Source organism: Peromyscus maniculatus, chromosome 18 (genome assembly GCF_049852395.1).
Source record: "Peromyscus maniculatus bairdii isolate BWxNUB_F1_BW_parent chromosome 18, HU_Pman_BW_mat_3.1, whole genome shotgun sequence".
Classification (NCBI taxonomy): domain Eukaryota; kingdom Metazoa; phylum Chordata; class Mammalia; order Rodentia; family Cricetidae; genus Peromyscus; species Peromyscus maniculatus.
The window spans coordinates 34,135,032-34,151,987 of NC_134869.1; the positions used below are offsets into that span (position 1 = coordinate 34,135,032).

Here is a 16,956-nt window from a genome sequence, read left to right on the forward strand (position 1 = left end):
AGATAACATTTTTTTTACACCATCACTTGGTCTTTTAAATGATAACTGACATGTTTAGACATGTTTCATTGTTTTCTCACTCTTCTCTGTTTCTATGATATTTACATAAATGACTATACTTCCCACAAATGATGCTAATGGGTAAGACAGTCATTTATTTTTCAATATAGTCCTCTAAAAGCATTCACAGAATGTTGGCTTCAGTGACATACTATGCATGTTAAGGAGCGTTTTGATTTCAATAATGTTTCAAGAAATTATCTTGCAGTCATCTAATTGCATATTCTTTTCAGCCTAATTATTTCTATATTCTGTTTGTCTCCATTTAGACCATTAATTTTGTTCAGCAACAACATAAACTAAGATGCTTCACTGAATATAAATAAGGACTTTGAGATGGAATAGAAAGGGTCGTGTGCTCGAGGTCAGGTGTTTCGCAATTTGTCCCTGCTTCTGATACTTACAGTGGTTGCTTTTGTACAGTTCAGCTTCAGCTCACAAAACAATAATTCTAGCTATGATAGTTATGAAAATTAAGCATCCGTCATGAAAATAAGTGATATAATATCTGGAAGTGATTCTGTGTACAGTAAGCACCATGCTGAGGCTCTTCTCTTCTTTCCCTTTTTTTATGGAAACACATCAATATTCCCACAAGGGCAGGTTGAGAAAGGAAGGGGAACAGAATTGATGATTTAGAATATTTTACCCAAGTTGGAGAAGTGGTATTTTCCTGTGGCTGAAGATGACATGGCAGACGGAGAGACCAGGGGAGACTGGTTGCCAGTATCCTGCAGCCCGCCGGTAGAATGGGAACGCAGCCACTCCTTGCCTTCTTCTTGGTTGGCCTGCCGAGATGATGGGGTGTATCTGCAAAACAGCACAGCTGAGACACTTGAGCACATCGACAAGGACAAGGCAACATCAGGACAAGAAGACAATCGAGGGGAGCTGACTATTCAGACTGAACAGCAATCGCCAACAGATTGGATCTAATTACAACTGCTCAGCTCCTCCAGATGATTTGGCACCATCTGGCTGATCCCACAGGGAAAGTAAATAGAGGCACGTGAGAAGAAAAGGATGCTTCTGCGAGCTACAGACTTGAAAAGTCAGAAGCAATGAGCAGACAGCCAAGTTAACTGAGAAGGACCCCAAAGCACTGTGTCGGGGAGGTCATGGGAAGGGGAGAACATCGATTCAACATGGTGGACTGTGATAGGCCAGAAGCTAAGGGAGGCACAGTGACAGTCACAGAAACAGCACAGGAAATGGGACACAAACTGAGAACTAGAGTTTCCTTTTCAGTTCTTTGGTTAAAATGCCCCTTGCAGTCAGTGTATCACACCCACACTGTTGTCCCTGTTAGCTGTTTTCTCTGTATCTTTTTCTCATTAAAAAAAAAATAGTGTGTAAGGTAGGTTCATGGTCATGAATTTAATTTTAATGTTATTTTTATTCTAGATTGAATGACTATTTAGAAATTGCTAAGTGACATTAGATTAACTCATATTTAAACCAATCTGGTAAATAATAAAAGCAGGCATGGAAAGCAGAAATTGGGACTAAGTTTTTATGAAACAAACTATAAAATAATAATGAATTGCCATACCTGCTGTGTGATGATAATTTTTTTTTACTCCATTTATAGCATATTTCAACCTTTCATTCTCACTTGTCACAGGTGTAGGCTATGAAGGTTTGGGGGATTATTTTTTATTTTTTAAAAAATGTCAATTTTTTTGTGTGCATCTGTCCATGTCTACAGTATATGTGTGTGCATTGTGTGCACACACGCACGTGGAGGTCAGAGGAAGAAATCAGGCACCATGCTCTACTGCCTTCCGCCTCACTTCTTTGAAATAGAATCACTATAGTCTCACCAAACCTGAGCTAAGCTGCGAACCAGCGATTCTCCTGTTTCCATTCCTGCCAATGCTGAGTGATAGTCCATAGTGCTATGCTCAGCTCTTTATGTGGGTGATGGAAATTTGAACTCAAGTCCTCCTGCTTGCTTACCAAGCATTTTTACCAATGTTGTCACCTCCCCGGTTTCAGTTTTGAGGTTTTGCCAACGTATCCTTCCGAGGAGGATAACATGGAGAGGTAATTTCATCTTACTAAGAGAGAAATAACTTCTGCAGCCCTACCACTAGCTGCTCCCCTCATGAGCAAAGCCTTGGAGAAGCTCCTTTTATTTCATCATCGTGATATCCCTACTGGGATTCACTTGGGTCCCCACCTCCATCCTCAATGGCATCGCTTCCTAAGGAGCATCACCTACTCTTTAGGCCAGAGAAAGCATCAAGATTAACAGAGACCTCATCTTCCATGTCAGAGGCTACACGGCAAACAGATGGGAAGAAGACACAGCACAGATAGTTTACAAAACAACAGAAAAAGGCACCAGTTGTGCTGAGAGAAATATATACCTTAGTCCCTTTTTGGGTAGTGTATTTCTGTCAAGCTGCATGCTGTTAAAACAAAGAAAACCCCTAAGGACATAATGCAAAAAAAAATTTCCAAATCATATACTCAACAAAATTCATTCTCTAAACTACACAAAACAACACTCTGCAAATATATACATGAATACTGAACTGACTGGGAAAGCCAACCAAGTGACAGGAACTCTGTCGCTCCAATAAATGTGGAATTTCTTTCTATCCTAGTGACGTTCAAAATGATTAGAATGGGCATTGCACCACATTAGCATAACTTCCCTGTGGATGCTGTGGTACCCTCCCTTTCCTGTGCAGTGGACTAGACTTTTGCTGTGGCTTCATATGCAGGAGAATCATAGGGATGTCAATGATACCAGCTGTTGAGGTGACAAGTCCCAGTAACAGAATAGGATGAAAAAGTCACATGATAGCTTTAACTTGTCTAGTTATTTCTAATAAAAAAAAATAAGGGTAGATTTGTTTCCCACTTACGTACAAGAGAGAATTTAAAATATAACATGTATTCCTGTTAAGCAATGTTTCTAGTATAATTTATTTAAATATGTTAATGAAGAAAAGCCATTTCATTGTTGAGAAATCACCGACTGGGTATTTAAAGGGTTGTCTATTGTATCAGCTTTATTTTAACTAATTCTCAGTTCATCAGACACTGGGCTAGAACGGTGTGCCTAGAGAAGCGGAAGATGACTCATGGGAAATGGAGAAGAGTGGGACACAGCTAGAGGCTCCCTTCCAATCTCCAGCATGCAGACTGCCAAGGTGGAAGACAAGCATGGACTTATAGAACTACTGCTCTCTTTGTCTAGAACATCAAGTGATCAAAATTAAACACAGAGCGTGTGCACAATGGGGATGACACAAACACAAATGCAAAACAGACTGACTTAAAATTGAATCACTCAACATCAAAGCTAAAATGTTTTCTTCTACAGGTACTCCATCTGTCATCTTATGCCAACGGGTAATTTGTTCTTGTTGTATATTATGATTATAAAATTTCCTAACTGGTATGAATAACCAAACCAAAGGAATCATATTAAACAAATAAGAAATCTCTAAATATGAACTATATTGGGCTATGTATTTATGTGATCATATGCCATTATTTCTTTAAAATATTGCAGAAAATGAGAAAATTGTTATAATTTTGCCAATGTTATCAGGTTATTTAAAAATTACATGTTTGTATGTTACAGTGAAATAACTCATAAAACACACTTAAATTGAATAACATAGAAACATTTCCTACACTCTGGAGTAGTGGTTCTCAACCTGTGGGTTAAGGCACCTTTGGCAAACCTCATTCTCCAAAAATATTTACATTATGATTCATAACAGTAGAAAAATCACAGTTATGAAGTAGCAACGAAATTAATTTTATGGTTTGGGTCACCACAACACGAGGAACTGTGTCAAAGGGTCGCAGCATTAGGAAAGTAGAGAACCACTGCTCAAGACATTCATGGTAGCATTATGTTGGCTTTCTGCAGAGTTTTAAGGAGTGACCTTAAATGTCAGCACTCCAATGTCAGCAATGGCTAGGGAGGTAGAGACAGTAAGTGAAGTAGAGATGTCACTTACTTATTGCACTGTTTGTCCAAGGCCAACAATTGTAACATGCAACATGGTTGTCAAATTTCACATTTAATGACAAGCTAGAAATTTACAAGGTGGCCTATGGCTTTAAATTACTTTAAAAATATGCTTTGGTCACAGTAAAATAGAATGAAACAGAACAAATGTGGGTTAGATATAGTCACAGAACCACCAATGACTAGATCTGAGGTGTAGGGCAATATGGAAAAATTATTTCATTTGTATTCATTCATTTCCTTACATTTAAATTTTAGTGAAGAATAATTTATGTAAAAATTGAAATTAGTATGAAAACTACTGATTTATTAGTCCTAAGATGTGAAGATCAAAGTGTAATAAGAGAAGTCAAGAACTTACATACACCTTAACATCTATCAAACACATCTCAAATTAATTAAAAAAAAATCACACTTTGATACACTTTTATACTTTCAATTTAGTTATTAACTGACCAGTTTTATCAGGCCATACACATGAGATTTTCTTAAACAGACCACACACTTCCTCATATATACTCTTAAGGGTTAAAATGCAGTTAGACTCCGCTTTTTCCTTCTAAAGAAAAAGAGTATACACAGTGTTTTAAACAAAAAAAAAAATTCAATCTAGCTAGTTGCTGGAAGGAACTGATTACTATCAGTCTTATATGTCATTCTTAATAAGATAGTCACATTGACTTTCCATGGCTGAATAGTCACTAATACATTTAAAGCATATTTTGGAAAGTCTTTGAATATTTTAATATTGGATCAAATTAGCCTATTTCCAATACTGCAAAGCTACTAAAATTATTTACTTTAAAACAGTAAATGACTGTATATTTATTGTTGTATTTTTTAGTAGACTTTTTTAGAGTAGTGCTAAAACATAGAATAAAATAATTAAACTGGATTCCACTATAACCATAAGATTGGTTGATTTTAACATGCAGTTTTGGTTTGGTTTCTTGGTTATGATGATGTAATTGACCACATTCTTAGCATTTAATGTTTGAAGGCTAACCAAATAGGTTGAAGTCTATATGATCAACTTTATGTTTTCATCTTTATAATTTAAAGATTATGTGTATTTTGGAGGATGATTGTGACTAGTAAATTATAACCTGCTTGTTTGATTTAGATATCAACTTTTTTTAATTCTTCACATATGTCCTTATAAATTTAGAATATATTATTTAAATAAAACAATACATTTTAAATATAATTCTATTTATCTGGCATAAGTTTTATACATCACATGTGATCATGCCCATTTACTTTATAACTACTGGAACTAGAATCTGAGATATGATTGAAAGTCTAATTTTTGATGGATTATTCAGTACCAGTTCTTTTTATGTTGCATGTACTAAGAAAAAAAAATTAAAGGAAAGTAGATATATTTTAGTTTGAATAACCCAGTTGTCAGGGCTCTGGCTTTTTGTGAATGGGAAAACATACATTTTGTAATTACCAGCCCATCACAGTAAGCACTGAGTACCAATCATTCATTTAGGTCTCAAGGACTTTAATGTAGTGGACGTGCCAATTGCATGGCTGCCGGTGTGCAGTGAGGTGGTGGAATACCAAGAGGCAGTATTTCATTCCTGATTTTGTATTTCACACAGGCAAGAGAATCCAGAAGAAAAGAACTGGAAATAATAGATTAATGGACAATTTGAGCATTGTAGATTATGTCTTAAAAAGGGATTAACCTTATATTTTAAAATTCCACATATTTCTCAGAGCACAATTGTAGTACCCATTTGAATTTGGTCATTCACAGAGTTTTAATCATCCTAAGGACTGTGTGTTGTCTTGAATCTCAAGCCAATAATCAGAAACGTCTTGAGAAGATATCACGCCTATTTTATATACTATTGAAAGTGCCCACTGACTGGTAGGCATTCATATTAAGAAAATGATTCCATCGCCCTGTCGTTAATGACTTCATTACTTGTCAAATTTGGTAACAAGAGTGAAGAATAAGACTGGTCTTATCAACATTAACTCTAAATTTAACTTCTTTTTTATGTCACTGCATAGTTGTATCCACAACAGAATCATGGAAATTTATTTAACAGGGTGGGGAAGTGGGCACAGGGCAGGAAGAAGGGGTTAAGGACTCATGGATGCCTCCAGGAACGCTCACCTTTCTGAGAGAGTAGATCTCACACTACCCGTTCTCATGAGCAGGCTCTGCACCTCGTGAGTGCCTGTGGTCAGTCCAGACAGGGAGCCATGATGGCTGAGGGGCAGGTCAATTGACTCAGAGCTCGTATGGAGACTAGTCATGGACTGGTAACTCGGAGTGTCCTTGCTGCCAGCAGAGGAACTGCTCAGATTGGCAGCCCACACAAGACCACCCGATGTGAAAGAGTGAACCGATGCTGGGCTGGAAGCCAAGGAGTGACTTAAGCTTATAACATCTGTAGTTAAGTCTGAGGGCTTATTGAAGAGAGGGCTGCTGCTGCCGCTTAGCCCGCCAGCACTGCCCATGCTGCCCGTACCAGACGACGGTGACTCCAGACTGCCTTGTCGCGCTAAGGAGGTACTAGGGCTGGGCAGTACTGAGGAGGATTTCACACCCTCAGTATTAGGTGCGGAGGCAGATTTGCCACCTGCCTTGGCACCAAACAACCTAAAAGAAAAACAGATAACAACTTCAGTTGTTCCAAGAGACTCATATCTACATTCCATAGGGTTTCAGTCCACAGAGCCAAGAGTGCTTTGGAGTAGCGGGCTACCAAGCACGTCCAGCCTCTATGTTCCTGAAGGTGCCTTGGTATTAATCAACTACTAAAAATCTCCTTAAATATCTTAAGGGGAAGTCAGCACTGGACTACAACCAAGTTGGGCAGAAGTGGGCAAAAGTCAAACATGATCATGCTTGACTTTTACACTTCTAGCGATCAAAGGACTCTAAAATATTTTGGCCATTCCGGCATTGCCTATCTACAGAACCATTATAATGAAACAACTTCCACGCATTCGGTATATGGCACTTCAATGGATTTTCCTCTTTTTAAAAATAGGTTACTCAAAAATCTAAAGGGGACACTTAAGGAAAGTAATGTCTGGAGGCCTGAAAGACTCAGCTGGAAATATTGGATATTGTTGGCAACTTATGGATTTGCTGAAATCTTCCCATGGAAAAACCACAGGGATTTCTGTCAACTGCCAGAGCTACTCAGACATATATTTATACCAGTGATTTGAAATATCATTCATTGGTGCTAAGTTAGATATTGGAGTTTAGATCAGAAAACATTTTAGTTTTGTAAGTGAAAGAGATGATATAATCAAATTTATGCAAATATGGAAATAAAATGATATGGAGTAATGGCAGAATGGTTACTAATTCAGCTGCAATGAAATCCATATTTCCTGCAGTGGAAGACTTTTATGACGAATATGAGAAATTGTTTCATAGGTAATGGGCCACAGGAGGGCACTATTGGCTTTCACATAAGCAGTGAGATTATTTACTCTTGCTAAAGCTATAATTTATTCTTTCCAAGAAGAATTGACACTTCAAAACATTCTTCACAATTAGTACTTCTAATGAGAAATTTGCTACTTTTCAAACAGTTATGCTTTGAAGGTTACTTAAATGTGAGAGTAAATTTTTCAAGACTCTTCCTAATTCTAGGTTAAACCAGCAGAATAAAAACAAACCTTAAATATTTAACAAGTTATAGATGATAAATGATTATTAATTTAAAGATAAGAAACAGAGGCAGGTATATTTAACAGTTTGTCCTAAGTCACACACTAACTTTCCCCATGCTACTTGGGGTATCTAAAACCAGGGCTATTCCTAAGCAGAACTTCACATACTTAATACAAAGATAATCATGGTATCTACATCATGCTGCTGGGCCCTGTCAAAAAACACTGACAAAGAGTTATAAATGTCATCTCACTCATGAGTTCTTGTCCTGTGTCAGACATCTAAATGTTTTAAAATCCTGACCATGATGCCATACTTTGACCTTTTGTTTTGTTTTCTTTTTTTGCTATGTTAAAATTCAGCCCTGTATAAACTGATCCAATGTAAACTGTTACACAGAATTTATCATCTATATTCATAACCATCCACTCATTAAGAGTCAGTAAGATAATGCACACTAAAGATAAATGTAGTGTTTATCAACATCTATGCAGTTTGATTTTTTTTAATGATGGAAAGGAGAGGTGAAAACTGCTGAATTATTTTACAAGCTATCACTTTATATGTTATCACTACTTCTATGAACAGTCATTTGATTTTAAGCCTGTTGAACATGTTTCTATTGTTCCTGTCACACTGACAGTACAGCTGAACAGCTAACCACTTCTCTAAAGAGCATCACTTTTTACACTAGCAGTTCATACACTCAGCTCTGTAGAACTCACTATGTTTTAAACAAGTCTAGAATACAGAATCTTCGAATATTTAGAATAAATTAAAACATCTTTATGTAGAATAAGTACATGTTATATACCACCTTTTACATTCTCCCAGCATCCCCTTACCTTCGAAATGTAGGTGAGGCAATATCTGGATATTTGGACCCTGGCTGTCTGAGCCCTTGTGTACCACAGGCACTGGCAGAGGTGGGGCTGGATTTGGGGGACCCTGACAAAGAAACACTCTCTGAATCTGAGACTGCTACTTTCTCCTTCTCTTTGTCTGTTTGGTTGACAGTGACTGGACTCGAGCGCCCTGAGCCGATCTTAGTGGGTTCTCTCAGTTTGGAGGTGGTGGCTCCAGCTGACTTGCTGCTGACGTTGGAATCGATGCTGCTGGTACTGGATCGGTGGCCACCTCGCCCGGGGATACCGCTGGTGCTGGACTTGGAAGGGCGGGGCAAGCTGCGGTACTGGAGGGTTGTCTTGGAGCTCACATGCAGGACAACATCATCTTGATTCTGGGACCCATCTAAGCTGGTTTTCCGGCCTGCATTTGACTTCCCACCAATGGCGGCCGACTTGGGGATTTTTCCCAGCGTAGCTGAGCCGCTGGTTATGGTGGCACCACTGCTGGTAATCATGGTAGAGGACGACCCTACACCACTTGTCTTCTTATATCCAAAAGAATTGCTGGCTGACGATCTTCCGATGCCCGAGGGTGGTTTTTTCCCTTCATCTCCGCTGCTTTTCCCTGCATCTGAAGGAGACCTTTGCAAGGATGATCCCTTCAGCGGGGTTTTCCCTTTCTCTGAAGCCTTGGCATCATCTGTCTTCCCTAATTAAAGAGAAACACGCAGATGGGTTCATTTGAATGTTTTGACAGCATAACCCTTCCAAAACCAAATGTAAAATGTGAGTGTCCTTTAGCTCTTTGTATCACTTCATTTCTGAACTAATTCTTGTTTCAGATCTAACTAGGCATACTCTAATATAATGAAATAATTGAGTGCCTAGCTAGAAAAAAACACCACATGTCTGTTGGGGGAAATGTAATGAGCTTGAGGAGGAAAAGTGAAAACTGGTTATTTTCTTATTTGTTGTTTTGTATCTTATGTTCTTGCTTCAGAAGGGTGTCACTTATTCCTCAGTGTTTCTCAATCTTCCTAATACTGCAATCCTTTAATACAGTCCCTAGTACTGTGGTGACATCCCCAACCATAAAATGATTTCCATTGCTACTTCATAACTGTAATTTTGCTACTGTTATGAATCGTGATGTAAATACCTGATATGCAGGATATGTGATAAGTGACCCTCAAAGTGGTCTCAACCCACAGGTTGAGAACCAATGTACTAGAAAAAAAAAGTGGATGTCAATACCTTTACTTGGCTAATATCTGAAGTACTCTATGACATCCACATTTCAGGTGACACTATTTCTAAAATAAGGGGAGAGTCTTTCAGCTCTCAGATTTGTATTAAAAGGTAGTGGCATTTGTAAAATCAATACTGAAAATATTCATTAAAAAGTCATGAAGAGCGAGCGAGTGAGTTTATCCAGAACCAATACTTTGCCTGTATCCAAAGTGACTAGATTGTAATACAGCACATAACAACCCTATGTGACAAGTGTGATCCTCACAGGCTTCTCAGACTGTCATACTCATGGGGGCTTATTATGACAAAGTATGTGGATTATAGAATAAAATTATTTGACTGTGTGCAGAAGAATCTGAATATTAAAAGGAGGAGCTAATACACGTGAAGGCATGCAAATGGGGGACCACAGGTTAAAACTCTTCTGTAGCGCTGATCCCAACTGAAAAACCTACCAGGGGTCTTGAGTGCACTCGTGCTGGTTTTCTGCCTAGCTGGTGTCCCTCCCTGGGCAGACATGCCCCGCCTCCAGGAGCCAGTCTGAGACACAGACAGGCCCGCTTTCTGCCCTGTCTTCTCCGAGTCTTCCGCAAGTCCAGAGGTAGCGGCGCCCTTCCACTTGGCGCCTCCATCACCCTGGCTGTCAAAATCTTCTTCCGCCTTTTTCAGCTCCTCTGGACTATCCCAGGTCTCATCGGCCGTTGAACGTTTCTCTGCATCTGTTTTCAGCTATGAAGAAAAATGTCCCATTTAAAAAAAAAAAAGAAAAAGAAAAACCTATGAGCTGTGAATGGGGAACTGGACTGCGCTTTCAGATAAGAAGTGAAAAAATAATGAAGCACTGATTTATACTTCCGAAGCATGCCAGAAACGATCCTATTTATAACTACGATTTCACATACGTTTCATCAATTTGAGCCATAGAATTTCCCTTTGCAGATATTAGGGAATGTCAGGATAAATAATGCTCAGAGAAGCCTAATTAAACTCCACAAAGGAAGGGATTATTCTATGACAAACGTGACAAGGAAAAACCAAGACAAGACAGGATGTATTCATCGTTCTTTCTTGATGCACCATTCCCAAATGAGCCTAGTAATTTGTTTTTGACATCATTAAAAAATTAATCAAGAACGATCCTATGTTAAATTGTTTTTAAACTTATTTTTTTTTAAAGTAAATCAGTATTAGATAGGGGGAAAATGTCAAGGTGGGTCTTTCTGGGTTACAGATCAGCAAATAGGTCTAAGCTGTTTATGATCTTCAAAAGAGGTGAGGGGTAGGCGTGGCTATAGTTCTGAGTGGTGTAACTCTAGGAGGCTTAAAAGTGTTTTCACTTCAGATCCCAGAGCTGGTGAGTCTTTAGTATCTCTGACTATTCAGCTCATGCAAATGCTTCAGATTAAAGAATAAAACCACAGTTTAATAAAGTGCATTTTTTTTTTGGAGGAAGAAATTGATAGCATCACCGGGAAGAGAGAGGATGGCTCAATGGCTCTCACCTGAGTGTTCTTCCTGGAGGGGACAGTGATGTTGGAGTAAGAGCTGATGGAGGAGGTGGTGTTCAGGTCATCTGTGCTGATGTTATCAAGGGTATCACTGAGGCCGCTGCTCACTGAACTGCTGTCGTCCCAGCTAACGGTAAGACATAAAGCAGCAATGAGCAGGGCACAGGACAAACAATGCGAGTCGCCCACATTTCCACACAATGTTTTCATCCATCAGAAAGGCATTTAAAAACACTTATGAGAATCTGCTTACTATCCATTTTGGAAACATCATATTTATAAGAACTGAACATCTACTAAACAATAGCTTATCTGGTAGTTAGGAAGGACCAGAAGATGTGGGTTCCAGAACATTTGAAGCATATTGAAAACACTGAGAGAAGAGTAACATACCACAGCTGGGTCCCTCGCCCCACACCTACAAAAGCAACCTGGAATCATAAAGTATCTAAGAATTAGTCTCTGTTTAAAAGATGCTTGCTTTAGTTGGGCATCTGAAAATCATTCCTCATTTTCCTATCTTCAAACTACAACCATTCAACCATGCTTAAATATTGACATTCCCCCAGCAATCTCACCCATCACAATTCTAAACAACATAAGACAGTCTCCCATCTGATGTTCCTGCTTTTCCCTTTTGCCACACAACTTCAGCTGTAGCATCAGAATGAGTGATCCCAAAGTCATGTTTGGAGCCTAGAGAGGTAGCTCAGCTGCTAAGGGCACTTGATGCTTTTGCAAAGGCTCCAGGCTTGGTTCTCAGTACTCCCAAGACAGCTTATAGTCATCTTGCAACTCCAGCTCCTGAGGATCTGACACCCTCTTCTGGCAACTGTGGGTACCAGGTACACACCTGGAACACACACATTCATGAACATAAAGAATAAATACATCTTTCAAAAAAATTCACATCTGGCCATGGCACTACCCTGCTACAATCTCCAAAAAGCTTCTCCTTTCATACATTCTAGGTTCCAAAACAAAAGGGGTCTCAAGGGATGCATAAAGAAATCCATTAGAAGGATAAGATGAATATCTGAAATTTTTTTTAAGATTTATTTATTTATTTTTTATACAGCATGTATGACCAGAAGAGGGCACCAGATCTCATTACAGACGGTTGTGAGCCACCATGTGGTTGCTGGGAATTGAACTCAGGATCTCTGGAAGAGCAGTCAGTGCTCTTAACCTCTAAGCCATCTCTCCAGCCCGAATATCTGAATTTTTTAACATACTTTTTATATAAACAACAATAAAGAAGGCTATATTAGTAACCATGTGCAGGCTAGCTTGGGCCCCATTATTTAGTCAATGTGCTTAATGTGATGACATGTAAATACTTCAGAATATATGGATATCTTAAAGGAGAATGGGAACTCCACTCTGCAACAGAGAGACCACTATCATCTCATTTGCTGACTGAATTTCAGTCTATTGATACATTACTACTCACATGTGCTTTGATATATGAATTAATGCAACCTAGGTACACATACTATATAAGTCTCATGAGATGAACATTTGTCTTTAACACCCTCCACAAATGACCTGAGCATTGAAGATACCACTCAAATATTCATCATGAAAGCACAAAGAAAACATAAAGGAGACAAAATAAATATACTAAAAGAGCCCCATCTTAAGTTCCAAATAATAACGATGTACTTAGATAAATGTGAGACAAAAGTAATCATCAAGAAGAAAATTGAACTTACTGAGAGCAGATTATTATCAATAACAATGACATCTTAATGTGGGAAAAAATGTATTTTAGACCACTAGAGAAATAATGTCTTTTGTGAGTGCCCAAATCTGGTAAATACCTTCACTGTATCCAATTTTGTAACTTTCCATATTATTAGTCACAACATCAGCAAACATCTTCCATATCTAAGCTCCCTCACACACATCTGTCATGCAGTATAGGTTCCATCTACTGTCAAAGGGAGTAAAATCATCTGTAGCAAGGAAGTCAGAAGAATTGAGTCTTCTCTCAGGTAGCAGACTAACTCAGTTGTCCTCTAAGCTTTGGTGACTTTTTTTAAGTCCCAGCTACCTGAGTTTCCTACTAGAGATAGCATAATTTGGATGCATGGTTGTCTAAGAGTCAGTAAAGGACCTATATTTGCCACCATCTCCTAATTCAAAGAGCCTTCCAATATACTTTAGTTTCATAAACTGGCAAAAGTAGATTATGTAATTTGCAACTAAGACCTTAAGCAATACAATAATCATTTCTATAACATAGTTTATTCCTTACTTATTACTTCTTTTAATATTTCTACTTTACATGTTGAATATATGAATAAAAATTATGAAAAAAAATCATGAATAGGTACAATGAACACCACTGATATAATGAAACTAAAATGCATATAGGAATCCTGTTTGGGTTTGACCACTGTGGTGATATTTTATTTGTGCTGAAATATGGTGATATTTTATTTGTGCTTTAATAAATACAGCTTGCCTGGAGATCAGAGGAAAAAGCCAGCTGTTATAAGTAAGCAAATAAATCAGGCAACGGAAGCACATCCTATCCCTTGGCAGGCAGGGATATGTCTGTCTGGATTTCTCTGAGTTCAAGGCCACACTGGAAAACAGCCATGTGTGGTGACACAAGCCTTAAATTCCAACACTAGTTAACCATGGAGGTCTGTACAGACAGACAGGAAGTGACAGAGCTAGGTAGGAAGAGGAAGTGATGTAGCTGGACAGAGAGAGCAAATCAGATGGCAGAACAGCAAGGCATATAGGTGTGGGTAGACAGGAAGTATCTTGCATTTGGAAGCTGAGATTTTGGTGAGGTGAGGTTAGCTTGTGGCTGTTCCTAGTCCTCTGGTCTCTCTTAGACTTTAACCCCTATATCTGGCTCCATGGGTTTTTATTTAATAAGACCATTTAGAAATTCAGCTACAGACCACTCTCACAGGTAGTACATAGTAGGTTATTGAATGGACTGTTCTGGTTTAATTAGCATCATACTGCCCTTGTTTCTGTCACCTCTCCCCTCCTTTCCTAAAATGTGTTCATGACAAGCATTACATTCTCTGACATCTTGACTGGACTCTTCTGCTGAGTCATATAGTATTTCTCTATTCCTGAGAACTTATTTGAATTGCTCTGTATCTTGTCCTCCATTATATTAACTTTAGAATATCTTCCTTGACAATGGTCAGCCTTTCTACAACTATGAAATCAAGGTTATGATTTCAAAACTTCGGTCACTCTTTCCTGACTACAAGATCTGTGTTTTTGGCCTTATTTCGATTTTCCCCCCAAAGGGAGTCCTGTCAAAGTCCCAAATTAACTCTATATAGTTCACATTATTCTTTCTCTAAAAATTCTCCCCTACATTCATTGGCATTTGTTTATCAATCTTTGATCTAATATATTGCTGTTACTTCCTTTTTCTTTTTTAATGAAGCCACATTCTTAGTGAAGTTGTCTTTAATCATTTAAAACCAAAACTTTTAGCAGGCACCATGGCTGGCCACTCTTTTATGATACATTTTTACTTTTTTAATACTCAATACTCATTTCAAAAAATATTGGTAAGTATGTATTCTCACTCCGTGTGAGAAATAAACTGCAATTCTTTGAACAACTCATTGTTTACTGAGAACATCAACTGTAATAAAAAACATCCAATTTCTAGGAAGTGTCATAGAGGTTAGTAGTATACATAGATGGTGGAACAGAATCAGGATTGCTTCTTTGAAGAGCTGGTATCTTCATAATGTGATTATGACAATAGTGAGCAGATAAGATTCTATGCTAATCAGTCTATTGCTGTGTTTTCGCCCATAATAACCAGTCGTGTGTGTGTGTGTGTGTGTGTTTTCTCTCCTCTTTGTCATTCTATTAATAATGAACTGTACTTTATTTTTATAACTCTAACAGATAATGTGGTATCTATTGTTGACTATGCCACTAAATCATATTGCTCAATGAAGTTTTGCTTTTGAAAATGCTGCCTATATTCAGTAATTTTAAACTTGGTTAAGTCTAATAATAAACAAAAGATTTTTAAAGATTTATTTTTATTTTATGTGTATAAATGTTTTTACCTATATGCATGTGTGTGCACCACATGTGTGTGTGGTGCCTCAAAGGTCAGAAGATGGTATCAGATCTTCTAGGTCTGCTGTTATAGATGCCTGTGAGCTACTATGTGGGTGCTGGGAACTGAACCTGGGTTCTCTGTAAGAACATCAAGTGCCCGTAACCTCTGAGCCACTACTTCAGCTCCATTAAAGGAAAGTTTTAAGCAAAATTTTGTTCAACATAGTTCTTTATTAAGCAAACTTAAAGTAATACTTTCTGACAGATAATGGAGTTATTTTTCTAATTTCAAACTTCTATGACATTTGACTTTCTTCTTTGATTTTGTAGATAACAGAATTCTCCATAGCAATGATGCAATTAATTCTGTTGATTGTCACACATTTAATTAAGTTGAAAAAAACTTAATAGAAAATAGTTTTTAATGAAAGAATTATTAGCATAATTAGCTCTGAGTAATAGGTCTCAAATCTCATCAAATATTTTTTCCATCCTTTCATTTTTAATTGCATTAAAATCTAAGAGTTTTTAACTATATTCTGCATAAAGGGCACCTCTTTATTTCTGCCAAATTACACATCTATAATTCTGCTGAAATTTTCCCTCATAATCTAGGACAAATTCATAAATTATGGGATTTATTACTCATGTTTTTATTTACATATGGTGTAGTTTCTGTCTTGAAACACTATAAATAAAATCATTGAAACATTCACATAAAAGTCTTTGCATGGACATGATCCTTCATTCACTGGGTACAAGAGTAGTCAGAGAGTCATACTATGTGAGGATGGAAGACAGATACAAATTCTTTTCTAATGAGTGTACAGAATTACACATTCTCTCTCTCTCTCTCTCTCTCTCTCTCTCTCTCTCTCTCTCTCTCTCTCTGTGTGTGTGTGTGTGTGTGTGTGTGTGTGTGTGTGTGTGTGTGTGTATGTGTGTGTGTGTACTGATGTGGGGGATGCACTCACCTTTGTGGATGCATGAAGAGGCCAAAACTTAAAATTAGGATACCTTATTTACTGTTTCTACATCTTTTTTTAAATTTTATTTCCTTTTGAGACAGCATCTCACTAAGTAGCATGGCTAGACTGGTCATTACCACATAGACCAGACTGACCTAGAATTCACAGAGATCTCCTTGATGGAATTAGAGCCATGCACCACCATGCCCACTCATCATATTTGTAGATAGGGTTTCTTACTGAACCTGGGGTTCACATTACATTAGCCTGGCTGGCCAGCAAGCCTTAGAGAACTATTTTCTCTCTCCAGTGCTGGGCTTATAGAAACTCATCACCAAACTTAACTATCATGTGGGTGTTGGAGATCTGAGCTTTCACTGCAAGCCCTTGGAAAACTAAGCCAACTCCCAGGCCACAATTTTGCATTCTTAGCTTAAGAAATGACTATTTCAATCATTCCATAGCCTTGCTGTCATAAGACCGAGGTTTGTAATTAATTGTAAATAGTTCATAATGTTCTTACTATTAAAAAAAAAGTCTAGCTCCAGACTGCAGGTTTCTTCCATCTTTTTTAAAAAGAACTTTATTAGGCAGAATGGCAAAT

The 16,956-nt window shown here is 37.9% G+C and overlaps 1 protein-coding gene across 9 annotated transcripts in view; it reads right to left on the reverse strand.

Annotated features, from left to right (window-relative positions):
* Nav3 (neuron navigator 3) overlaps positions 1-16,956 on the reverse strand; it is a 521,591-nt gene that overhangs the window by 76,692 nt on the left and 427,943 nt on the right. For 5 of the 9 annotated variants that reach the window (XM_042263540.2, XM_076553883.1, XM_042263539.2 and 2 more), the window contains 6 exons: positions 11,314-11,446; positions 10,267-10,540; positions 8,558-9,269; positions 6,192-6,680; positions 2,433-2,474; positions 710-870 (listed from right to left, as the gene is read on the reverse strand). In XM_042263540.2, coding sequence (XP_042119474.2) covers positions 710-870; positions 2,433-2,474; positions 6,192-6,680; positions 8,558-9,269; positions 10,267-10,540; positions 11,314-11,446 — 1,811 coding nt within the window. The remainder of the gene's footprint in view (positions 1-709; positions 871-2,432; positions 2,475-6,191; positions 6,681-8,557; positions 9,270-10,266; positions 10,541-11,313; positions 11,447-16,956) is intronic. The other 4 variants (XM_076553882.1, XM_076553881.1, XM_076553886.1 and 1 more) reach the window with 2 other exon arrangements.